We start from the raw sequence: 25,215 nt of genomic DNA, 5'->3' as shown, positions 1-25,215 counted from the left end.
TTGGCTGCATTGTTGCCTTGCAGCGAGTGGGCTCTCTCTTAGTGCTACAGCTTCGTCCCACAGCTCAAAAACATGACTGTCGGTGAACTGGCATCTCTAAATTGTCCTTAGGTATGAGTTTGTGTATGGTAGTCGTCGGTCTGAGTGGACCCCACCTCTAGCCCAAGGAATTTGTATCGAGAAGGGCATCCGACATAGAGCTTGAGCCAAAACAAATTTGTGGATCGCCAAAATAACTGCCTCGGTCGAGGCCCGGTTGAACAATGACTGCCTCCAGTGCTGTTGGCCAAGGATGAAAGGAAGGATATTGGATTACTGTTGGTGGACTAGCGAGAAAGCATGTTAGGAGGTAGAAAGTGGAGTGGAGCAGTTAAGAGTGAAGACTCTGAATAAGGGGACAAAGGTCAGTGCTAATGTAAATGTCAATATTATTTCTAAAGCTCTTTTAAAACAGCTATTAACTGTGCAGGATTCACAAAACCACAAAAAAAAAAAAAAACACATAATAAATTAAACAGACAGGACAGGTTGGTCCTGTGGGGAGCTGGCAGAAGTTAGGGGGAGAAGAAAGGTAGATACTCTATGTGTAGAGAGCAGATGGAAAGAGAGCTTCAGAGATAGTGTCCTCCTGCAGTAAAGACAGAAAAAGATTGTTTTCAAAGGTTCCTTATTTGTACGTTTATCAACATATTTAGCAGCAGCTCAATGGGATGGTGGTGGAACAATAACTTACAGTTTATCCGTTGTCATTGGTGGCCGTGCTATTGGCAGCCTCTGTTGTGGTGAACCATCTGTCGCCTAGCAGAGAGCAAAGGGGGAGGATGTGAGCAGTGTACACGAGGATGATTGACAGTGCTAAGATCCTCACCTGGCTCTGATTGGTTGTTTCTGATGGAGCAGCATATTTTTTTCAGTTCACAGCAGGTCCACAGGGAGAAAACAGAAGATTATATATGTCTCAGACTGTCATTACATAGCAAAATAGTATTAAAAAAATATGTAAAAAATATTTATTTTTAAGTAAAAGTTACACATTGCTTCTTTAAAGTGCCTCTTATTTGGGAATCCTATAACCGTAATGGCCCTTTAAAGTCAAGTTAAAACAAAAATAAGAGTCAACACTATTTTCTCCTCTTTTCACCGTTGACAAATTTCAGACAAAAAGTTTGCGGACGTTCCCTCCTATGAGCGTCGTTGAAGCAGTTTCTTGCATCCACTTCTTTCTGAGGCCGTCCTCGTGTTTCCATGAGTGTAAGCAGTTGGTGGAGAGCAGAGTTTATGCTGGGGGGTGAAACGCGATCCATCACTGGGTCGAGCTGTTATCCAGTTGCCTGAGCAAAGCCTTGCAGACAACGTGCCTCACCTTTCTCCATTTTATGACAGGTAGCTCAGGGATGAGCAGTGAAATTACATTCCCCTGACAAACACACCCGTGCCTCTACAACACACATTTGAGTTAAGGCAGGAAACAAAAGACAAAAGAAAAAACCTATTTGGACCAGAATGCAACTGTGGTGTCGTTTGGACAAATCAGAATCAGAAGTGCATTGAATCTTGAGTCAAAAGGGCGATGTTATGAACCTACATTACAGTCTTAATACATACATTTCTCCTGAGATGATCCACAAGCTGAGGGTGAAACTGCAGCTTTACTCAGATCAGAATCGGCTTATCTTCAAATAATTAGAGGAGGCGGGATGCATTATGGTTCAGCGAATTGTTTTAATTATATTCTCAAACAGCATTTACACTGGACCAACACGAGATGGACGGTAAAATTAAAACAATTAGGACGGTATCAGTAGCCATCTTACTTCAGGGTCCCTCAGGGAGTGACTCTGTCGGTTACACAATGCTTGACCTGGTTGGGTCTGGAAATGGACGACTGCTGTTTATACAGCGGCAAACAGAAGAGACCCATTTTTCCACTGTTGCAAATCAATTACAGCAGAACAACAACAACAACAAAAAACACATCTGTTTTAATACAATCCTTCAGATACAAGCTGCATCATTTCAGAAAACATTACAGTACGGGCGAGAAGAAACTGCGACAAAGCTAGATGAGAGGCGAGAGAGGCATCAAAGAAAAAAGGGCAAGCTGAAGACAGCACAACATGTAAGCAGAACCAAACACCCAGTCAATAGAAAAGTGTTTGAAACAACTTTAAATACTCTAAAGTTAAAACGACACGATAACAATATGACAGACTTGCTTTGGATCTCTGTTAAATAACATATCTGTGATTTTTATTCTCTATACAACATCTTATTTATATTAGAAACACATTTGTAATACTTGTAATGCCTGAGGTTGACCCTCATCTACTATTTGTGTCACACACACGATTTACCCATAGCTGCATTGTGCAAATTTTAGTCATTTCAACTGGGAAATGTCACCTGCAGCACAGGACCTCAGCTTGACCCTGACCAACTGTCTTTCACAAAAATGAAAGACAGTTACAGTTATAACAAAACGAGCCGTTTCTTGACACATAAAACATCACACAAAACATTCTGCGTGATCACCAACACAGATTTGTGTATTTACCGTCATAAAGGGTTATCTGAAATACAGCTGCACCAGGAAATTGGCTAGTTACCAGAATTGGCCTATTTTAATCAAGAAAAACCAAATTCCAATGTTTTTCTGAGCGGCACCACATGCTGCTAGTTTGCGCCAACGGCAACACTCTTTGGTGTTGAAGTTGTTACAGAGGGAAGAATAAAGTCAGATGAAGCACAAAAGGTGTTCAGAAGGAAAGGAAAGTTTCTGGGGAGGCTGCTGCCACGGTTGATGTTGGTTAGTTGTGCTCAACCAACAGAGGTGCTCGGTTTCATCCCTTTGAGCTCTCGGCCTCTGTCATGGAATATGGTGCGTTTGGAAATGTTAGCAGCCTTTTGGAAACTTTAAAGTAACCATATATATTTTTTTAGGAAGTAGACACAGAAAGTGTTGGTTTACTAATGGTAACCACGGTAGTCGCTAATAAATTATGCTAACCAACGTTTGACAACTTAAATCAATGTTGTCTTTGTTTTAAATTAGTATGACCCTACTTTATAGCAACTGCTCTCCAGCTTGTATACTTTAAAGAAACCTGCTGCTGAAATATCAATATTTAATAACTGCTCATTGCTGGAAGCCTAAAAAAATACTTTAAACGGTGGTAATTAAGCTATTGGAAGAGAAACTGGAGTAAAAATCAGTATTGGCAGGTTACTTTTAAAAAATGGGACATTTTAAAAGAAAGAAAGTTAATAATTAAAAAGTGCTCACGTGAAATATTATAACTGCTAAAATTATATGAAGCTGTAAATATTTTCTAAACATTTGCTTTAGCTGCTTTATTCAACTGTAACATGAGACTGTGTAGAAGTAGCTTAATTATTCTTTTGCAAATTTGCAACAAGGGATATTAGTGTAATTTAGCAATAACACCCAAAGGGCATAAAACTATCAAGCTTTGTAATTTCTATGCTTTAAATGTAATCAAGTTTTTATTTTAATTGAAGCCAATTCTCTAGTGGCCTTGGCTTCATATCACTTACACTAATTTAAGGAGGGAAGTCAACAGGCATAGCGCCTCTAAATCTAAATCTTGACAGTGTTGCTCTGATTTATATTTGAGGATTTCCTCAAACTTCAAATTTTTTATTTAAAAATCACACTTCATCAGTGATACACACAGATAAATGCTCCCTGCCAAAATTGTTGGCAGTAAAAATTGCTTATGTGGGACGTGCTAGAGCTGTTGGCACATCAACAGTAAAATATCTATCAAAGTATTGGTGAGTAGAGAAGGCGTTTGGCATTTTATATGCATCTCACACTGTTTACCTTTTCTTTCCTTTTTTTTTTACAGCTACTGGTAAAAAAAAAAGACATTAACTATGCTACGGTAACCACGGTAACATGACGTAATGTTAAATGTAGATTGTGTGGAGGATTTGGGTTGGGAAAAGTCACTTCCCTTTGTTTCTACAGCTTTGAGGAGAGGCCGTTGTACATGTCAGCCCTGAGCCTGGCCCACTCGGTCGCCCTCTGGATGGAGCTTTTCTCTCGGGTGAGAATGTGAGCGACCTTCCTCAGCTTTTCCTCATTCCTCTCCAGGTAACGGAGGCCCTCAGCCTGCAGCAGGTTGAGCTTCTCAAGCCGGCTTTCGTCCATGGGGACTTCCTCGTTCACGAAGGGGTTGAAGCGGAAGTAGGTGTCGGGAGGAAGGAAGGCGTCCAGCATGGCGTGAACCTCTGGGGGACAGAAGCACACAGAGCGAGGCCTCACAAGTTAACAGGATAGTAAGCACACACTAATTAACCTGGTAATAGCTTCAGTATGTACAAATATTCAACAGCTGTGTTTGGTGCGAAAAGTGCAAGCGAAGCCAAATTCTGTCTGTCAGGACTGTGACAGAGTTAGATGTGCCACTCAGTGAGCACTTGGAGCTGAAAGCCTGAGGTAGGTCCAAGAGAAAATGCTCGACTTATCTGCCATAGCTGTCTCCATCTGCACTGCATGACTGGTTTTAAAATCAACAGCTTTTCAGTTCAAGCGAACAAGCAATGGGGGGGGCGGGAACTGTGTAAACACACCTAATGGATCCAGAAAGATTTGTGTTCGTATTTCTGTACATGTTCCCCCCAAATGTCAGGAAACCATTATCGAAACCGCTTTCCTCCGAGGTTTTGCAAAAGTCTAGCATTTCATTGGGAAAACATGCGGAAAGTTCTCTTGACTTTATTTTAGTTGTCAAAACCAAAGAGTCTTAATAAGTCTAACCCTGACAAAATAATATTAGCAAACATTTCAGCTCGCTAGGTCAAAGTATATTAGTTTGAACTGATTAGTACCTTACACTGACAGCTTGGAACATGTCAACAAGAACAATCATTAAAAGGTTCAAATGGATACCGTTATATTATAAGGATTAGCGCTGCTTAAGTCGGGTTCACACTGTGTGATTATTGACGCCCTTAAACAGAATCTTTAATCATGAATGGATCTGCGATTGTGAGGTTGAGTTGGTGGTCTGTACATCCTAAGCATCAACAGACTCTCCAAAAGCTCTAGCAAAATTAAAGCTGACCAAATCCAAATCCTTTCGGGAAGGCAAGAAGGAAAGAACGAACAAAGGAAGGACACAAGGAAGAAAATAAGGACAAAGAGAATGAAAAGGGAAGGACAAGAAAGGAAAGGGGACAATGGAAAGTAAAGATAGGAAAGGCACAAGGAAGGGAGAAACTGATACAAGCAATATTGAGTGACACAAGAAAGGAATGGCGATAGTATACAAAGATGGGAAGAAAACAAAGACAAATGGGGAAAGAAATAAGGGCACAAGGAAGGGTATTGGTAACAGACAGGTTTGGGGTTGTGCAGGCCACAAAGCTGTTCTTTATGGGAAGTGTCTAGGAGAATGCCATCACTGAAATGAGTCAGGAGAAATCTTGTGTGCAGTTTACCACAAGCCGTGTAGGTGCCACAACAGAGGTGTGAAAAAACGTGCTCTGACCAGATGAGACCAAAGCTGACATTTTATCAGACAGTGCTGTGTGAAACAGTACAGAGCAACCAAGGTTTCCCATCAGCAGAAAAAGTTCAAATGTAAGCACTGTGGCATATTACTTATTTAATATATAAACACACATCCACTAGCTCTAAAAAGTATAAGTTTTCATCTGCAGTCAAGGATCGGGACCTTTAAGAAACAACATGGCACGTTTTTAACAAAAGCATCGGTCACAAAATACAAAGAGTTTCCATAAACATTACAACTGGATCCAAGCCAGGATTCCTTATGCAGAGCTGAGGACACTCTGAGCATCCTAATGAGTTCACAAACAGCCTACCTTCACTTCCCAGTACCACAACAAAGAATTTGCAAGGGGTTAAGAGTGACCAGTGGTCTCAGGAGAAATCTGACCCAAGGTCAGCTTTCCAAGACATGTTTAACATTCAGAGCGATGCCACACTGCGCTCAGAACTGTGCTGTCCATTAAGTTAAAGTCTGCTCCATAAAAGGCTGTAATCACACCATGTTTAGTTTTATCTGACTAAGCAGGGGCCTTGAAGACAAACCCTAAAAAAATAGAGAAATAAATAAAAATCTGTGACAGATTATATATTTTATAATTTATTGGCTGGTTTCAGGGCAAAAAAAAGAGCCAGCTGACAAGATGATATAGAGGGGAAAAAAGTGCAATGAAGCAACTGGGTCACACACTGCACCACAGCATCAACAGGGACGGGGTGAGCCAAATTTAGGCACGGCAGAAGTACCCATGTCGAGAGGTGATAAGGACATTAAGAGGCTGCAGCCTCACAGGGCCACAGTGGGATCCATCTTGGACAAAGATAAACTGCAGTCCTTTTTCAACACCAAAATTTGTAGGGGAAAAAGAGTTTTGTGCATATGTCCTAAAGGTCTTCTATCTTCAATTTTAGACATTGCACTACAACTACAAAACTACAAAATGTAGTGTGCTACAAAAGGATTCAGGCCCCTTGAATGTTTTCACTTTTTGTCCCAATACAACCTCAAACTTCAATGTATTTTTTTGAGGTTTTATGGGCTATACCAAAAATTAAATCTGTTAAAGGGGCGAAGAAAACATTAAACATGGGCTACGTCCTGGTCAAACAGGATTAACATTCACTCAAAAATGTAAAATAAATGTGTTTTAACAAGAATAATAAATCTGAGCAGATGGAAGAAATGTCACACACATAAATCGATTCAAGCAAGTGCCACATATATTTCATCTATGAAAAACCTGGGAGAAACCTGACAAAAAACATGACAATGCCAGCAATGTCTCAACACAGAGATGTTTTGCTTCCTCCGAGAAGCATGCTTGGCGTCATTTATTGATTTTTTTTTTATGTCGTGGTGTGGAATCGCTTAGAATACATTGGAAGTGCACATCTGCTTCGCCTTCCTTACAGAGAATAGTTGCTCTCAGAGGCATATCATGCTGCCAAGCATGTCGCGTTTTTGAGCAGGTTGAATGTGGAGATGGGGTATCGTCTCAGGCATAAAGGGTTAAAGCTACGTGGAAGGCTCAGAGTCTCACTTTACCTTGTTGCACTGCGGTTCTATAAAACCCACTGCACAACAGTTTCAGATTGTGTTAAAGTCAGCGGTGCTGTGCAAACTTAGTAAACTCCTCATCAGCAAAATGTGCACTTGGGAACCTCGCAAGGCTGACTGGGTTTGTCACTATTTGGCAACGCGGGAAAGTGCCATTTGACACATCAGGTGCAGCTTGAGCTGTGGGCAACTGTTGTGGTGAATAATGGGATATGTAGTGTGATTGGTGTAAATGCTACAAAGCTTCTGGTGACCCATTAATAATCTATTAATTGTATTTATGAAATTGTATCGTGGGCCAGATGTTTCTTAGGATCCTTTAGTTTGACATGCCTGCAACAGGGCAGAGCAGAGAAGTGCATAATTGGAAAGTGGAAGGGAAACCATACAGTGTTCAAAATTCATTTTCAACTCACCTCCCCCAAGTCAATGCATAAATATAATGTAAAACAGTATGGCAATAGGTTCCCTTTAAAGCTTGCTTTAAAATGTTAATCTAAAGAACTTTTATAATCTTTAATATTTTGGTTTTGTTGTATTTTCTTGGAAATAGAAAAAATTGAATATGTCTCATTGTAATATACATTTGTCCTTGAATTTTGCAATACAAAAAAAATAAACAAAAATAAATAATTTATCCTATTCTAGAGCACGTAATGTGTGGACAATACATTCAAATTTTTGTCCGACTTAAGATTTGTTTTTCTGACATTTTGTGTCACCTACCCTCAGTATCTGTGGCACTGCTGATGACGTTGGCAAGTTTCGTTTTGAGGCTCGTATAAGTGACGCTGGTCTTGCTGGCGGTTTCGATGCGTCCTGTGCCGAGTGAAACGACACACTCCAGCGGCGTGTCGGGCCACAAACACTTAGACTCGTGGATTGCGAGCGCGGTTGGGTTGTTAATCAGCAGACCTCCATCCTAAGCAAAAACACAAGAAGTCCTGTGTTTGAGACCGGATATCACAAGACGATCAGAAGCAAAACCCAATTAATCAGTGGTAAAGATTCAAAAGCCTGAACAGATTCTTGAAGTCAAGAGACTTGTTTTTTATTTAACCACTTTAAAAGAAGCTCCATTATACAGCTGAGGAGCTGCTTGCAAATCTACAAAAAACAGAGCTAAACTGTTGAGTTTTTTTTTTTTTCCAACCCTTCCTTCTCCACATTTTCATCTCAGCTAGCTTTGATATCAAACAGGCGCCCAGGAGAGCTTTTGCTTTGGATCCATACTGTACCCAAGGCAATGGGGGAGTTACTGTAGAGGCTGTGGGGATTGTTGAATAGGCATGAGGCTGATGGGGCCACAGGGCTGCGAACTGGCAGCAGGATCAAACACACCAGGGCCAGTCCTCATTAAAGAGGCCCGGCGGGGGGCAGTGGGGAGCCGCAGGGGCCCCCTAGTGTCTTGGGACACAGCAAAGGGAAGAGTGCTTGCTCATGTGACTTGGTATACGTGGATGTCTGATCGAAAGAGCATTCTTGCTTTGAGTCGATGTGTATAATTATGTGGGTGTGTCAACATAGGTTGTTTCAAGGTCTAACAAAAACACACTTACACATTTGCAGAAAATGTGAGGGTATAGAAAGTAGAAAAGAATATTTGAACTGCCTGAAAAGACACTTGTATTTGTACAAATATCAGGAAAACAGCAACGACGGCACAGATAACATTAAGATTGGACACAGTATCAAATACACATGCAACAGCATAGCAGACGGGGGATGGTCAACATGGCCCAGACACAAGGGTCTTGGATTATTTGCTACTGTTTGCATGTTAACATTTTCATAATGATTACAGATAATGCATCATAATGATGTCTGCTTTGATTTATCATGGACTTATAGTGTACATGCAATACCCTGCATTAAGCCAATCAATATAAAACATGAAAATTCTTTTAGAGCTCACTCTGCCGTTATTGCCACTCCTTGTAAAGATTTATTTAAATACAATATATTAGTATCAGTGTAGTATCACTTATAAATGTTGCAGAGATTTAGCCTTTACGTTTGTAATGATGAAGCATCTGTTTCTACATTACTGCATTGTAATATCACATTGAGTCAACATGAAAAAACTCTAATCTTGTAATAGGAAATGATACACAAAACTTCCTGTTTCCCTTGGTCTAAACTTGTGCCACGGGGGCCAATTTCTACACCTTAAGATGCTCACAAAAGAGAATGCTAATAGAGCAAAGTAGATGCTGATCTTCAGAAGTTGGGAAAGGACTAGGCTCAAGTAAATCCATGCACAATGAGGAGGAAAACTAGTGAGGTCATGTGCCTGCAGTAAATTTGTTAGTGTGAGATTATGCTGATTATGCCATAAAAGTTCATTTATTTTTAAGGACCTAACATATTTACCAGGGACGCAAATACTGTAAATACAGAGGACAATGGAATCTGTATTTATTTCAGTCCCTATGCGAGTCAAAATGTGCTCCTTTTTCTTCAAATGTAACCTATGAATTGTAATTTGCCTAGTTTCATGATATTCTGGTCTTTGTACAAAAAAGACGTTCAAAAATAGACTAAGGATGAGTATGTCTCTTTTTCTGAATTTAAATTGCATCATCTAACATCTTAGTAGTTGATAGAAATCATTCCTTTCAAAACATACTGCATGAGTCATTTCTAAATAAACCTACACATTAGTTAACACTTCTAAAGCAAACCAGTGTGACAGAGAATTGGTCTAACAGGCTGATATAGAAAAGTCGCACAAAGAGGGCTTAACTCTGTCACAAAGCACAGCAGAACTGCTGAGGTGGACATTTGTCCAAAGCACATCATTATGCAGCAGCGGCAGCTCGCCTGGCAAAGAAAGACAGAAAGAAATTGGAGAAAAGGGGGAAAATGCTTGGATTGGAAATGCTCCTGATGGAGACTAAAGCGTGACTTACTGCAGCGGGCACCAGGCAAACCCAGCTGGAAACAAAACAACTAAGCAGTTTTCTTATCACTAACTCGCGCTGTGTGAGGCTCCATTTTCTGAACTCTGTGTCAATTAAGGCAGCAGCCCGGGTCCAGTTATGGCCTCACCGTGTTGATGGCCGGAGGGCAGCTTCAGAGGAACAGTGGCTCGTTTCACACCGTGCGCCAAGGCAAGCAACATTACAGCATTCATGGTCGAATGTTGCCGCCATTGCAAAACACCTGCTTGAACAATTCAGAGCATCCTTTTTTTTTTTCCAACTTATCGATTACACATACAGTAGATTCAAATCTTGCATTTTTTTAAAAACTGTACCATGAAGTAACAAGTCAGCTTTAAGGATACCAAACCACCATGGAAGATGCAGAAAAATCTGTTTGCTGGATTTGCTGCATTGAATTTAGAAATGATGAATTTATCACAGTGATCTGCAGATGAGCCATGCATGCAAAATGTTCAAACTCCAGCTGCCTGTCAAAACAGCAACGTGACGCGAGGCAGAAGTTGCTTCCATCTATACGGATTTGCGGGACTAAAGCTGCTCAAACTGCAATTTGCCATGTGTCACAAGATAGAAGTCCTCGGAGGGTTCATTCCTGTCAGACGTTGCTCTCTGATGGATGTGTTGCTCCTTTGAGGTTCAATTTCTATCAAATTGAGAGAAATTCCAACTTTGAAACGCAACTTCTTGAAACACCCAGTGCTTTGTTTTGATTGCATATCTTGCTTTTTGTAGGAAGTTGGCAATTATTGTTCAAGAGGATCAAAGCAAGCCTGGTATTATCCTGTGGCCTTCTAAAGGCAGAGGGGGGCATTTATCGTACAACGTATCATTTATCATTTTAAATGTCTAATCATGATAAAAACTTAGATTCATTGTTGTCACAATAATTAATGATGCTTTAAACCCCCCAAAACTGTCTGTATGGTCGGGAATGTTAGTTTTACTATTTTCTCCACTGCTTGTTCAATGGACGTATCAACAAATAACTAAAACTGCACATACATTTTTTTTGTCTTAAGTGGGAGGTCTACACTTAGGAGACTATGTTTCATTTATCAACAATTGCAGCAAATATAAGATTTCAAAATGGACACTACTGCTACGGCAGTAGAGGAAGACAAGTAGACAAAGGCAGTATTTATAGAGTCTCAAGTATAACTATGCTCCAACAAGCTGTTCACAAACAGAAAGTTTGGTTCCGCATGTCAATGTGAAGTTTACCAAGTCGTCTTCTAAAGCGCCTTGGGGTTTCTGACCTGTAAAAAGTGCTATATAAATAAAGTTTACTAACTTACACAATTTCATTTGCCAGTATGATTTTTTTCTAGTATTATTGTTTCTTTTTAGAGAAGTTAATGGCTGTTGAATGTTGGAATAAGGTTTTAGGATAATTCATAAAACCTAGAAATTTGCATTCTTTGACCTTTTCATGCTGTGACTGTGTGAAAGCTGTAGTTCTTACAATCTAATAAAGAGACAAAGTGTCTATGGGAACACAAACAGCAGCAAGGCTAGTTCAATAATCCACAGATAGTCAGTTTGTGAAAGTAATGTTTCATTTTGAGCTTTATGCCATTTGGAGATCAGCTCAGTTAAATCTGTAGCCCTGCCCTGCTAAGATGTCCACAAGCAATGCCTGAACATTTGCATGATGTCGCATGCACTCCTTTTAAAAATCTATCAGTTCTCATTAATTTTGTACAGCTTATCTTCATTGTGCCTGTTTAAGCTGCCTCAGAGTTGAAGGCCTGAGCTGAATGGGAAAGAGGTGCTATCTTCAGGATCAGAAAAAGTAATTTCATGGCCCAGAGTATGTCAACTCACATTAACTGGGACAGAAAACTTTATCCTCTCCACTCAGCTTCTATTTCTCAATTTCTTGCTCACTCTAAAGTGTGGGTAAACTCCTGTCTTACCAGCCAAAAGAGAAAGATGAAGACACCTTTTGTTTAAGCCTTAATGAAGTGAAACTACATTGTGTGTCTGGTGTGGCATTCTTGTCACAGCTCCACTAAAATGAGCTGTGGTCATTATACTTCCTCCTCTGGGCTTCTTTGACAGGGACAGGACAGGCCACTGAGCTCTGCCATGATTTACAATGAAGCTCCACAAATGAGAGTCCTTTTTCATAGTTAATTAGGGGATTATTAGAGAAGCGTTACATAAGCCTTGGACATCCACTGATATCTTTCACAACCTGACTGTTGTACACAAAAGGCTTTTTTTCATTTCATAGTAGATAATTAAGTATTCAAAATAGTCTCTATTGCACTTTATTGTGCAAGAAATCGTCAATGTCATTACATGTGGCTTAGTAATAAAATAGTTGTTTTAATGTGAACTGACCCTTTACCTTTGACTGTTTTATTTCCAATGACACCCTGCTTACCCTCAGACTTCACGAGCCCTGCTAAAATTCAACAAGATGACAAAATGACCACCACAGTCCGGTCTGTAACTGACCCCCGTAGGCTGACTAAAGCAGTGCTGTCCAGATACGTTTCTGAGTCAAAGACACAGTTGAGCTGAAGAAGCAACCACAAATCAGAACCAGTGGGCACTTTCCCTTTATGTCCTGAGTGGGATCTCTGGCACGCTGGTGGAGGCCTCTAGTGTTTTATAAACTTCTCCTGTCTCTCAAACCTGTTATTAAAATTACTGTTGGGTCATAAAACTAATAAGCAACAAGATGCATGGCTCAAGTCACGGCTGAGGGTCTTTTTAAATGGAGTTTACATGTTCTCCCTTGTGGGGTTTCTCCGGGTACTCACAGTCCCGAAATATGCATGTTGGGTAATTGGTTACTTAAAATTGACCCTAGAGCGGGTGCGTTCCTGGCTGTCTATGTTGCCCTGTCATAGATGAACAACCTATCAAGGAAGTGCTCCACCTCTCACCCAATGCCTACTGAAGAGGAAAGTATGTCTTGAGCCAAATTCAAGCTTTGCAAAACAAATATGAAATATTCAGAATTACAACATACTGTACATCAGAAACTATTTTTCACGGTTCGTCCCACAGGTGGAAATAAAAAACAGTTAGCAGTAGCTTGCTACCTTTCGAGAAAAGGACAATTGAGCAAATGATTTCAAGGCTTCACCATAACCCAGGAGAGGATTAAAACAGTAACCCTCTAGGATTGTTCAGAACTGCGGAAGGCGCTCTTTGGAAGACTCAAAGAGTGCTAACGGCCCCTCACTTAAAGATGAAAACAAAGTCATGACAATCACTATGAACAAAATGTTGCATGCTCCAATAGAGAAAAGTGATTGAGAGTCCAACAAATACAGCTATAAATGAATTATAAGTGCAAGTAGCAGAGGAATGTCAGATAAGGTAAGAGAAGTAGAATTCGCTGTTTAGCTGTGAAGAAGGTCAGCCGTCGATGTTAGTTTGAAATGGGCTGACGTAAATAAGCATTTCTGTCGGAGCTGCTGGTACAAACGTTTTGTGGATTTTATTGTTTAAATTTTATTGTCTGAAGTATTTATTGTTCTTTTTTGCTTAACTAAAGTGTCTTTGCCTCTACATTATTAGAGATAAACAGAATGTGATTGTTGGTTGTTGTGTTATTTCGGGGTAAGGAGGGGAAGGATTATTGTTACGTTAATAATCCATTTATAATCTCATCGTAGCCCTCTGAGTGGTAACTGAATCATAGGGTTGCTTAAGATTCCCAATCCTGGTGTATTTTGTATGTAATCAGAAAAAAAAACCTGAGACTTTAGGAAATTCCCCTGGTCAAGTGGAATCCAAACCACAATGAAAGACTCCATTGTGAAAAGCAAAAATGAGAGCAGAATCTATGAGAGTATCATTCCAATGTGGTGGACAGGTCAAGTGAGAGGTCTTCATGCCATATTATATAATTACACCGACCAGTTCTCCATTTGGCCTTTAGCTTCACAGACGCCAAAGGTCATGGTAAGGTTCAAATCATTCTCTCAAGCTCTAAACAGAGGAGGAATCCATTTGTAGATGTTTCAACTTTGCCTCAGGGAGACACAATAAGTGAGACAGGCTCTTTCCTGGACATACTCTGAATTCACAAACACCTTCTGATTAAACGATTAATCAGATTTGCTGGCTGTGCTCGTTCAGCTTGAACTGAAAATCTGTGGAGTGATTCAGATTGATTTGGCTCAGTTACTCCTTTATGTCCTCACTGCATAACAGCATGGAGCTCATGTAATGATTGCCTACTTTACAATATGAATTTAATTCCATGCTCTTCTCATATTGAGCACAGACTTGGATTTCAATAAACTTCAAATTGAAGATTTAAAGCTGTGGACTATCCTGGAGAATTACATCTGGAGGCGCAGATGAAAAAAAAAAATCTCTCTCCTCATTGCTTGATGTACTATCAGAGTAGAAGATTTGCGAGAGCTATTAAAAACCAGAGTCTGCATAATCAGCCAACCAGTCTAATCCACAAACGTGTCTGAACACGAGCAAAAACATCCACATGTATTTATATCCACTCTTCCATTGTAGCCAGATTTGTAGAGTACAGCTAGCAGTTATATAATTGACCTGAGGTGTAGATATCTCCTTGTCCAGCCTGTCAGTTTATGTGGACAATCATGTCTTGGTAGATTTCAGTTTACGCCACACTACGAAAGATTGAACCGCACTCCAGGAGACGTTAAAAGTTTTCAATATTGTTTCATAACAAAACCAATTCCCCACCAATTTACCCAGAACCTCTCTGTTTGGTCTTCACAATGATGTTTGGTCACTGATGTGCTCCAGCAAACCTCAGAGATCATTAGAAAACAGGTAGATTTATACTGAGATCTAATTACACACCGGTGAGCACTATTTACCCTTAGTGCTTTCTGAAGGCAATTGTTTGCACTGAATTTTAATTGAAGGTATCTGAATACATACATATGCGTGGCACACCTTTTAGATTATTATGTGAAATGATTAAAGCCCATGTTTCCATCTTTATATTTTCGTTTATATATTGTCGTTTAGCTTCTCTGTGCTGTATGTAGTGTAGCCCGACCCGACCATCAAACAAATAACGTTGGCCCGCCCAGCCCAAATTTTGAGCCAGACTTGGGCCATAAATCTATCTAACTCTATATTGATCTAACAAATAAAATCCTAATAAAACACAATGAAGCTTGTAGTTGAAATGTGACAGGATTTAAGGGCTGGAAATATTTTTGCAATGCACTGTACATTCACCCCATATATCCCAAAGGTTCATCTGTAATTAACAACATAATCCAAAAGCACTCTGTGTGAAATTTAATCAGATAAAGGTCTGCTTGATAGCATTAAAACCTCCTATAGCTTTTTCTGTAAGTCCGTTTTTTTTCCTTTGGGCACAAACATAAAGAGAAAGTTCTCTGCAGCAGGGCTAAAATGTTTAAGCTCTACCCTCAAAGCCAAGCTTTTAAAGATAATTACAGGACAGCTAAGACATAACAGCTTCCAGAAGGATCCCGTGTTACTGTTCCTGAATTTTACATCCCTGCTCTCCTCACTGTGGGACTGAATGTGTAATTTGTTAACAAAAGATTCACACTGAAAGGTCTTAAAAAAAGAGAGAGAGAGAAAAAAAAAGTGAAAACAGAGCTCCGAAAAGGTTGCGATTTCTTCAGCTGGCCTTTTAGAAAAGTTGATTATGTAACACTCTCTTCTTTCTGCTCCAAGCAGCCAGATTTAATGTCTTCTTGAGCTAATGTTTAAAATTTGCTCTTCATTAGTGGAAAAGAATGAGAGCGGCGATCTGACCTAGTCCATTTACAGCTGGTGGCCTGCTGGGGCTCTCATCAGGTCACACTGGGGGGTGTCAGTGGTCACTTGTTTAATGCCTTTTTTGCCAAATGCTGGCAGAGATGGGCACAAAACAATCTTCCCCCATTCCTTTCCATCGCCTCAACAGATACCATGGTAACTAGGCGGAACGACTGGGTCCTTCTCGCCATTCCACGCATGCCGTAGCATCCTTTGTGAAGCGCCTGAGGTCTTGTACTTCTGTGTTATTTAGGGCTGCGATAACTGAAAGACTTGATGTGGAACATAGTCCTCCTCCTTCCTTTCATCACCTCGTTTTCATCACTCTTTTTCGTCCTTATCCCTACAGAAAGCATCCCTTCTAAAGAAACGGCATCTGAGGGTGAGGCTTTGATAAAGCCACAGCTGCTCTGCTTCAAAAGTCTCGCCCCAAGTTACAATTTCTCCAACGTCACTGATCGGAAACTACAGCTGAGGCTCCGTCAGATTTACATACGAGCCTGCAGGCTCACAGAAACGCCAACAAACCGTCGACTCGCTTCAGACGCAGGGCGAGATTTCCAATGGTTGGTCGTCTGCACACGGCATACCGACTCCAGCGCTCGCCCGCACAACAGGGTGATTGTTTGGGGCTTGAATTAGAAGAAAAAGTCTGTGGGTGGTAATGGGAAAGACTGAGATGACTGTCTCTCTAGGGAATCCTGACATCATACTGAAAGCATGTTGTGTTCGTCAATGGCTTCAAGTAGCCAGTAAATAAAGTCATCCGACTGGATGGCATTTAAAACTGGACGGACATGAATATGTATACTAAACTGTGGAAACCATTGATATAACTACAAATTTATTTTATTCTGAGAATGTTACTCTCTGACTAGTATTAAATCTAAAATTTAAAGAGGTGGTTTATAGTTTCAAGGCTGTGTGCTGTTAAAAGGAAATTACATTTTATCTTACCTGTAGTAAAACCCTCTCTTAGCTTCTTTGCTTTAATGAACAAAATTTGTTTTCAGATGGGGGGGGGCAAGATAAATCCCTATTTACTCATCAAAAACAATCACAGCATTAATGAGAAAGCTATTTTACAAATCGCTAAGCCTCTGTAGCTTTTGCATCAGATTAGCACTCATGTAAAGTACCTTACAAAAGTGTCCATGCCTCTTTCTGGTTTTCTTTCAGTCAATGAATCAAGCTTATTTGCATAGCATATTTAAGCAACAAGGAAGTTCAAAGTGCTCTATATAAAAAAATAAGAGCACTTTGAGGTCAAATGTCTGGTATGGACTACAACACCTTAACATTTCTATGTGTAAATTTTCTTTTAATTATAAATTTGATTGTACAAACATTAACCAACAAATGACAAAATGACAGATGAACTGGTTTTGAATCCGTCCCTATTTATTTATCAAAGCATACGTCCCGAACCTGGAGGTGTATCAATCGGACTTTTCCTTGCCAATACAGATTTGCAACCATCTTATTGGTCTAACCATTAAAATCCAACTTAAAAATTGTTGTTTGATAGAGACAGTAGTTCTGAGACCACCAGAAAATTTACCTGCCATAATACGTCAGGAACTGACTCTAATTTTCTAGTTTTCTCTAATTTTGGGGGGATTTTATTCAACCCCCCAAAAAAGAGCAGTAGCGTAGGCAGAAAATGGAGGGAGCTCTTAAAGTTGCTGCATTGATTGAACAGAAAAAGAATTTGTTTTTCATCCTTGCCCATCAAGTCAGCAATCACTCACAGCTGTTGTTTGGTGTATCTCTACCTTAATCTTGATCTGATTTTTCTTTTAGAAAACTCATAACAAAACGCTCAATGGACAGGCATTTGCAAATCGCAAAGGTTTCCATTTTGAAAAATTTGGCCAATTTTGATGACTCAATAGTGAGTCACTGAAAAAGCGTTAAAACAAAACAAGGACAAAGCCGACATAAAATAGCATATGCTTCAATTACAAACCTACACACAGAGAATGCGAATTGGAACTTTAAAGTATTTTCTTATCATTTATGGGTGATAACCAATGAACTAATTTTACATGTCAGATTTGTTGCACATGGTCTAAACTGCCAACGCCGCCTCAAGCTCACTCAGTGTGAGGTTTCTTGGCATCTGTAAACGAACAGAGTTTGTAAAAGCGATTCCATAATTAGACAGTCTGTCTCTTCGTTCCAACAAAGCAAATGCAGCAGGCAAATTGCTGGTGTGTGAGCAGGGGGACGCAGCGGTCGGGATAAATTATGCAGCTCAAAGTAGAGGAAAACCTGGAAGATGGCGTGCTGGGGAAATCTCCCGCTATAGGTGGGTTTTCATCAACGAGTCTCTTTCATTCTCTCACCCTGCACTTGCCAATTCACATATACGGCAAGCCTGGCTTCCAATTAGAAGTGTCGCAGCTTGCTGAAGCTCGTTATGGCCTTTGATGCAACAATTACATCTATACTGTGAATGACAGTCGGATGAGGTACCAAAAGAGGAGCTGAAAACAGTGATTTTGCCTCTATTTGCTTTTTATCTCTAATTGCAACAACTTATGAGTACAATTTTGAACACATTAAGGCAGTAGCTTTACTAGTCCTTTCTGGTGTTTTTTAAATTTTTTTTAACAAACATCATTCTTGTGTTCTGTCTGAGCTCAGAGTGAAGGAGGAGCGCATATTGATCAGTAAAATGCTAAAGTAGAAAGGTGCTTCGTTAGGTTTCTGTTGGCTAATGCATCCCACTTTGCTGCAGATGATGGATTTAAGTGTTCCTCACAACGACTCTGCTGCCTCACTCTCCAGTAAAAATGCAGCTGACTGGAAATAAACACTGTTGGAAAAATAAAAAAAAGTTCCTGCTTCCCTCTTACTGTGCAGAGGATTTTTCTCATTAGGTTGCTTGAAATCCTTCCATTTCTTCATCCTCAGCCGTGAATGCTCAAAGCATTTTAATTCGGCAGCCCAACAATAAATTCTGTAGTGTGTAGCAGAGGACTGCTGCTGTGTTGTCGCACAGATGAAAAATACTGTATACAGGATGAATTTGAAACTCGAAACTCGATTGCTAAAATCGAACCTTCATAGGAACAAGAAGTGGAAGAAACCAAGAAAAGGTCAGCCGGCAGAGGATGTGGTGCACAGTGAGGAAAGAGACGTCTCTGCTTTAATGCATGTACATTTTTAACAGCTTCTGTAATTATTTGCTTTGCATAAAAAGTAGCGTAAGTGGTTTCTCAGGTTGCAATATGTTGTTTCTAATTACGAGCAGCTAAAACTGTCTGGGACCACTAAATGTATGCACGCCGAGTGAATGTAGAGCCAATTAAATGTGAAATCATCTCAAATGTGCAGGTAATAAAGAACCGAATGTCTATAATTGTAGATTTCTTGTAAGGAACACGAGAGATAAATGCCCAGTATTTGCTCTGCTAGCTTATGTGTCTGACCTGGTGGAGATCATTTCCCAGTTTGAACTCCTGGAAGTATCCGGGGGCTGCTGACGTGGCACGGATGGCCTGCCACAGCTGGTGCTGGCAGCCCCCCAGGTAGTGGGAGCGCACCCCAGGCAGCAGGTTGTAGTTTCTGAAGACGTGCGCCTTCAGAGGAAGCCCCTGGTTCACAATGGTACTCACAGCTGCCACCTGTAGGTTTAGAAAACATCAACAGATGTGGCTCTTTGAGTGTGAAGCTAATAAAAAGAAGGCAGGACTAACAGGAGAGAAGAATACAAAGATCTAGCGCTCACCTTGGGGCAATCAGGATTTCTTGACGTCTCCACTAAGATGTGGGAGCCCACTTTCTCCCTACAGAGGGATGACAGCATGTCAATTTTCTTCAGATTCAGCTTGTTACATACAAAACTATTAAATTATAGATTTTGTCTGTTTTATGCTTTTTATCCCGTTTTGCAGGTGTCAAAGAAAAACTTTAAAAGAACTTCAGAAAGTCGGGGGAACTTTTGATCAATTTTGACTTCTTGAGTTCAAAAAATACAAGGTTATCGGTGCCTCTAGCCCTTTGTACAGCACAAAGAATTATAATTAAAAGAATTTTTTTTTTTTTTACTGGCTTATAGACCTAATTTTACGGCGACTCATTCAGGAATCATCTCACCATTTTTTATTTGATTTTATGGCCAATCAATAATAACAACACAGCTCTTCAGTGTCAACCAATAAGACTTGCGAAGATTTAAAAGAAAAAAAAAAGTTTGCCATGCCATTTTAACTCTAAATAACTCTAACAATATTTACTCAACGATGAACGACAGCATTGAAACTGACTTGAGGATGTTCTCCCACGCTTCGCTGTCATAGAAAGCGTGGCTCCAGCCCATCTTCACGGTGCCTAAAATCACATTCTGCTTGAAAACGTCTGAGCCCAGCCTCCGGTACAGATCATCGCACTCTTTCACAGGGATCTGGATCACACCCAGCATGAACCCTATGACAGCTCCTGAGGTAAAAACACATAAAACCATTAAATAAAGAGGACTAGACTGAAATATGATGCTGGACCGTATATAATAAAAAAAAAGCTTCTGCATTAAATCCTAAATAAAGAACAACAGCCAAGCTAAATGTTCACTTACACAGCTAAAATTGCACATTGTAACTGTGAGAGAAGAGATTTAGATCTACAAGAATAATGTGGGGAATCAAACTGGGCAGATGTGGTTGAGATGAGCTTTAAATGAGCATAGTTTATCTGGCACACATACCGCATTATTATTTGTCAACATGCATTAAGTCTTCAAGTACAATAACTCCTCCAACTGTTGGAGATTAAGGCTGAAAGAACCTTAAAAACAGTGCTCAGCTTATAAAACGCTTGTGTTCAATCTGCTGCGTTACATAGAAGAAGTCTGAAAAAGGTCCACAGCGCCCTCTTGTGGCATTTTCAGTTACTATAGCATAGTAAAACTATCTCAATAGTAGATCAATTTAAAAATGGTTTCAACATTTTACAATTTTAATCTTTCCAGTAAATTTTAATAACATTCTGGAGATTTGCTTACAGAATATACGCCTGTCAAATTATCTGTGTGAACTACAATTCATCAAACAAGATAATGCTGACACTGGCCTAACATCCAACTGTGTGGCAAAGCGTCACTTCACTGCTTTATGTAATGTTTGAACACGTTTAAACATCGAGGCCATTGCTGTCAGGGAAACTGAGGTCTAAACAAAAGCCGAGCCACAAATGGGTCACTTAGTGATCTGCACTGCCAGTTCAGCCAGTACCCTTCTTAGTGTCGCACTCTGCTTTCATAATCCACCAACATGCTTTCAGTCTGCACACGGTGAAATAGGGCAGAAGGACAACATACCTGTGCTGACACCACAAATATAGTCAAACAGTTCATGGATGGGTTTGCCAGTCAGGGCTTCCAGCTTCTGTAAGGTCTGAAGGGCAAGAACTCCCCTGAAGGAATAATGTCAGATACACAGGAGCAGAAGGTCTATTCAAACAGGAAAGCACTGACTGGACAGTTGAATATTTAGTTATTTTTGATGCACTATTTGATGCATGACACATATTCAGCAGCAAAGAGAAGGAGAAAAACAGCTAAATCCGTACCGTAAACCTCCTCCGTCTATGGACAGGATTCGTATCCCGCGGCCTTTTACAGGTTTATTATAGCCAACCAAGGCAAGAGCTTCTCTGACTGCAGCCCTTAAGCCCGGGTCGTTGGCCTGCTCTAAACGCAGCAGACAAGGAATGACCTTCTCCTGGCAAACATGAAAGGGGAGAAGAAGAGAGAGCCAAAAGATGCTGCTTATCAACTTTGGTGCTATATGAACAGAAATGGATGGACAAGCTATACAAAATCAAATATAGAGATGCCCAGAAGAAGGAACAGGTGGAGGAACAGGACAGCCACATCATGATAACCCCAGATCTGTGTGGTGTTATCACGTAAATTTAGACTAAAATGTTGAGGCCTTGTTAAATCTACTCCAGGAAGAATTAAGTCACTTCTAAAGGCCAAACAAATACACTAGCAATGTGTACCCAGTATGGCAGGCTGTTTTAAAAAAAACAAATCAGCTTCATATCTCAAATGGTGTCACTGGATTTATCATTTGAAATGTCCCTACATCTGTAATTACAGTTCAAGAAAGTGTGGTGAAGCCAATTTTATGTTAGTACAGCCTGCCATACACCCAAAGATTCCATTTAAATTACAATGACAGATCACAATATCCATAGACGGTTTCTTATATTCTCCCAATGATATCCTGAACTAACTGATAACATTAATGATTATTGTATACATATAAAATGACAGTAAACTTATTTTGACACACTGCAGTTCAGCAAACAACACAAAGCAGTGAAATGAATCTAAATAAGTGGAACTCTTCACATAGCGGCAGAATAATAAATAACAGAAACAACCCGTATAAAATACTGCTCATCCAGCTGTGCAGATAGAAGAAAAAAAACAATTTCAGTAGAGTTCACGTCAGTTTTATTTTTAAATCAATACAATTTTAGATCAGTTGGGCATTTCTTATTGTGTTTCAAGACTAACATTAAAATACAGTAAATCTGTGTTTAATACAAAAAAGCTATGGTGAGTGTTATAATATTCATTTACACTTTAATGACAAAAAGATGAACAGATAAATGTCACATTACACGGAACGAGTGAATTCATTCACTAAGCCTAAAAGCAAATCAGAGTAATCTTTGCTAGACAAACATTTGCGAAAGCATCAACAGGCCCTAACAAGGGGAAAAGAAGATGGACTGTTGATCCCTCACCTTGACTGCTACACCACGGGTCTCTGGAAACTCCAGCAGATGGTAACTTAAGTCCTCCACCCTGCTGATGTAGACCCTGACGTCTGATGCTCTGTGGAGAGCCTGGACCAGAGCCCGGGTACGGTTGTCCACACTCACCCTGACTATGATCTGAGAGGAGAGGGGGGGGAACTGTTCAATTTTGTGGTGTGTTATATAGATATCACAACACATGAATTAAAATTGTGGCCTGTAATAAATTACTTTTTTTTATTATTGTTTACCAAGAAGTTTGGTTTTTGTTTTCAGTAGAAAACATTTAAATTAATATATGAAGAATATATGAACAATTTCATCTGTTCACAGCTTTTTAACTTCACTTTGCTATAACTAGCTGTTTAGTGTTTTCACATCTACAGCATGTGTACAGAATGTCTGGGAGGGGTTATTTTTGAAAACAGATTCTCAGAACTGAGAGACGATGTAAGCACACCATCAGCTGACATACAGAGTGATGGGATGGGGTGGAGGGTTGAGACACTGTAAACAGCAACAATATACTCGCAACCATCATGCATGGGCATCATATTCTACTTAACTATAGGTAAATATCCAACCTAACACACACACAGCATCTGAACCTTGACTCCAAACACACAAAAGTTTAACATTAGTACCCTGCTCACATAAAACACACGTTTGTTGCTGACCTACCTTCTCCCGTTGGAGCAGAAGTTTCTTAGCTTTCTCCTCTGCAGCAGTCTGCTCTCTGCTAATCGGGCTTTCAGTCGGTTTCACTGTCACAGCCTCAGGTTTCTTCTCCTCCACTGTGGTGCTTTTAGACTCTCCCGCTCTGAATTTAGGGACAAGAGGAGCAATATAGTTCCCAACAAATGCCTGCACAGTGGGAGCAGAATAGGACAAGTACTGTCCCAAACTCTTCTTGGAGGAAGGCAGGGTGACCGAAGCGGCGGAGTCGGCTTTATCGGACACAGGTACGAGGTCGGAGGGTTGCTGAGGCTGAGAGGCAGGTGGGCTGTTGTCGACATTGTCGCCTTTCTTGTCCTGAGTCTTTGCTCCGCTGCCAAAGTAAGAGTTGATGTGATGAGACAAGTAGCTGTAGGTCTCATCTAGGTTGGCTGAAAATGTGCTAGGATGGAAAAGTCCTGGAGTTTCTTTGGAAGTAGTGGTTTTGTTCCCATTGTTACTCTGAGGTGCAGGAAGCTCCTCCTCCTGCTGTTTCTTAGTAGCTTTGACAGTGGGAGCAACTCGTCTCAGCTTTTTATTACTAACGTCACGCACAGTGACAATCACTTGAGCAGAACCAGCGGGAGTAGTGGAAGCAGTGGTCCTCCCATCAAATGCAGCTGCAGAAATAGAGAGGCCAGTGTGTGCAGAAGAACTGGGTGTAGTGGATACAGTGGGAGCAGGAGTGGGGGTGATTGCCTTTTCCTCAGGTTTTGCTGTAGATTCAACACTGGCCAGGAGCTGTGTCTGTTCCTTTGGTTTGAGGCGAGAGATTTTGGACAAAAGCTGTGTATGCGTCCCACTTACAGCCTTTGAAACTGTGTCCAAAGTACTCTTGACCCGCGACATGTGCTGGCTCAGACCCGCAGGCCACCTGGAAGCTGAAGTATTCAAACACAGGGAGCTGGTGTGAAGTCCAAGTCGCTGCCTGACCTGGCTGGCTTTAAAGATCCATGTCTTCCTGCCTCTGGTCTTCAGATGATGGAAGTGCCTCAAGCTGAGGTAGCCAACAGGTTGTTGCACATGGATCCTACAGGAGGAGGTACCAAACAAGAGCAGTAAAGCCGCCGACCTGCGAGAAGGAGTCTGACATATAGAAGATGCTCTGTCTATTTTCACCCAGATATTTGGGCCCCATCTATGATTCATATTGTGTCAGAGGAAGAAGACAGACACCTTCCGATGAAATATTAGAGCTACACGTACTGTCATTAACCTGCAAATGGACAACAAAGAAGCACAGATGGGGGGAAAAAAAGCACAAAAAGAAAACAGAAATGAGGCAAATAATGACGAAACGGTAAGATAATGAAACTCATGTTTGAGAATTTGTCGCTTTTATCGGGAGAAATAGATTAAATCTAACAGTTGAAATCAACTGCAGATCAGATACTAGCTTAGCGCAACTTGCTAGTTTCATAGAGGCCATTCGAGCCATAACAACTCATACCTGTTTTCTTATGCTGCCGTCTCAATGAGGTAAAACATCCCATAATTATTTCTTTGTGTCGCCCTCGCTTGTTTAGCTTTAACACTTAAACATAACCACCGTCCGACTACATTAGACGTTATTTAACCGGACTATTTCCAGAATGACTACGGGGTGACCGTCGAAAGAAAAACAACGTTCACGTGACGCTCTATCTGCTTCTCTATTGGCTGTATAAAACTTGGCCCATAAAAGGAAGTCACTGATTGGTTGAGAAAATTGCCCCACATTATTTAGTGGTGAGTGGACGGGTATAGGGGCTAAAACCTTAGTTACAGTATAAGGAATGTAGTTTTGGTGATTAATCTCAGAGGATGTGCCTTTGCGTCCTCTACCCATAAAATGAACTACTTGTCATAAAGACAAATAGTCCTCGTAGTGCACAATTTTGTAATAATTTGACTATACGCAAATGTAATATTTTCAACAGTTGAACTGG

The 25,215-nt window shown here is 40.5% G+C and overlaps 1 protein-coding gene across 3 annotated transcripts; it reads right to left on the bottom strand.

Moving 5' to 3' along the window:
* Positions 1-1,702: 1,702 nt before the first annotated feature.
* Positions 1,703-24,924, bottom strand: LOC114159113 (calcium-independent phospholipase A2-gamma-like). 3 transcript variants are annotated; one of them, XM_028041218.1, is made up of 10 exons: positions 24,738-24,923; positions 23,255-24,503; positions 22,562-22,711; positions 21,371-21,522; positions 21,120-21,214; positions 20,071-20,242; positions 19,533-19,590; positions 19,234-19,428; positions 7,821-8,016; positions 1,703-4,254 (listed from the first exon to the last, which is right to left on the bottom strand). In XM_028041218.1, exons 2-10 carry the CDS (start codon positions 24,434-24,436, stop codon positions 3,986-3,988), a joined length of 2,469 nt encoding a protein of 822 aa, XP_027897019.1. In that variant the 5' UTR covers positions 24,437-24,503; positions 24,738-24,923; the 3' UTR covers positions 1,703-3,985. The 3 variants fall into 3 exon arrangements, with proteins under 3 accessions (XP_027897019.1, XP_027897028.1, XP_027897037.1); XM_028041227.1 differs by having other exon boundaries at positions 23,255-24,317; positions 24,738-24,922; XM_028041236.1 differs by lacking the exon at positions 7,821-8,016 and having other exon boundaries at positions 4,044-4,254; positions 24,738-24,924.
* Positions 24,925-25,215: the final 291 nt, after the last annotated feature.

This window comes from Xiphophorus couchianus, chromosome 2 (genome assembly GCF_001444195.1).
Source record: "Xiphophorus couchianus chromosome 2, X_couchianus-1.0, whole genome shotgun sequence".
NCBI lineage: Eukaryota > Metazoa > Chordata > Actinopteri > Cyprinodontiformes > Poeciliidae > Xiphophorus > Xiphophorus couchianus.
Note: the sequence above shows the minus strand (reverse complement) of the source record. Positions and strands in the feature narration are given on the sequence as shown.

What these genes read in the sequence shown, in the direction of transcription:
- LOC114159113 (XM_028041218.1), bottom strand. Translation starts at nt 24,436, where the DNA reads ATGAATCATAGATGGGGCCCAAATATCTGGGTGAAAATAGACAGAGCA. An exon ending in GAAATCCTGATTGCCCCAAG is followed by an intron (nt 19,429 to 19,532) that starts GTGAGCGCTAGA and finishes CTAAACCTACAG; the next exon opens with GTGGCAGCTGTGAGTACCAT. An exon ending in CAGTGCCACAGATACTGAGG is followed by an intron (nt 4,255 to 7,820) that starts GTAGGTGACACA and finishes TCTGTCCCCCAG; the next exon opens with AGGTTCACGCCATGCTGGAC.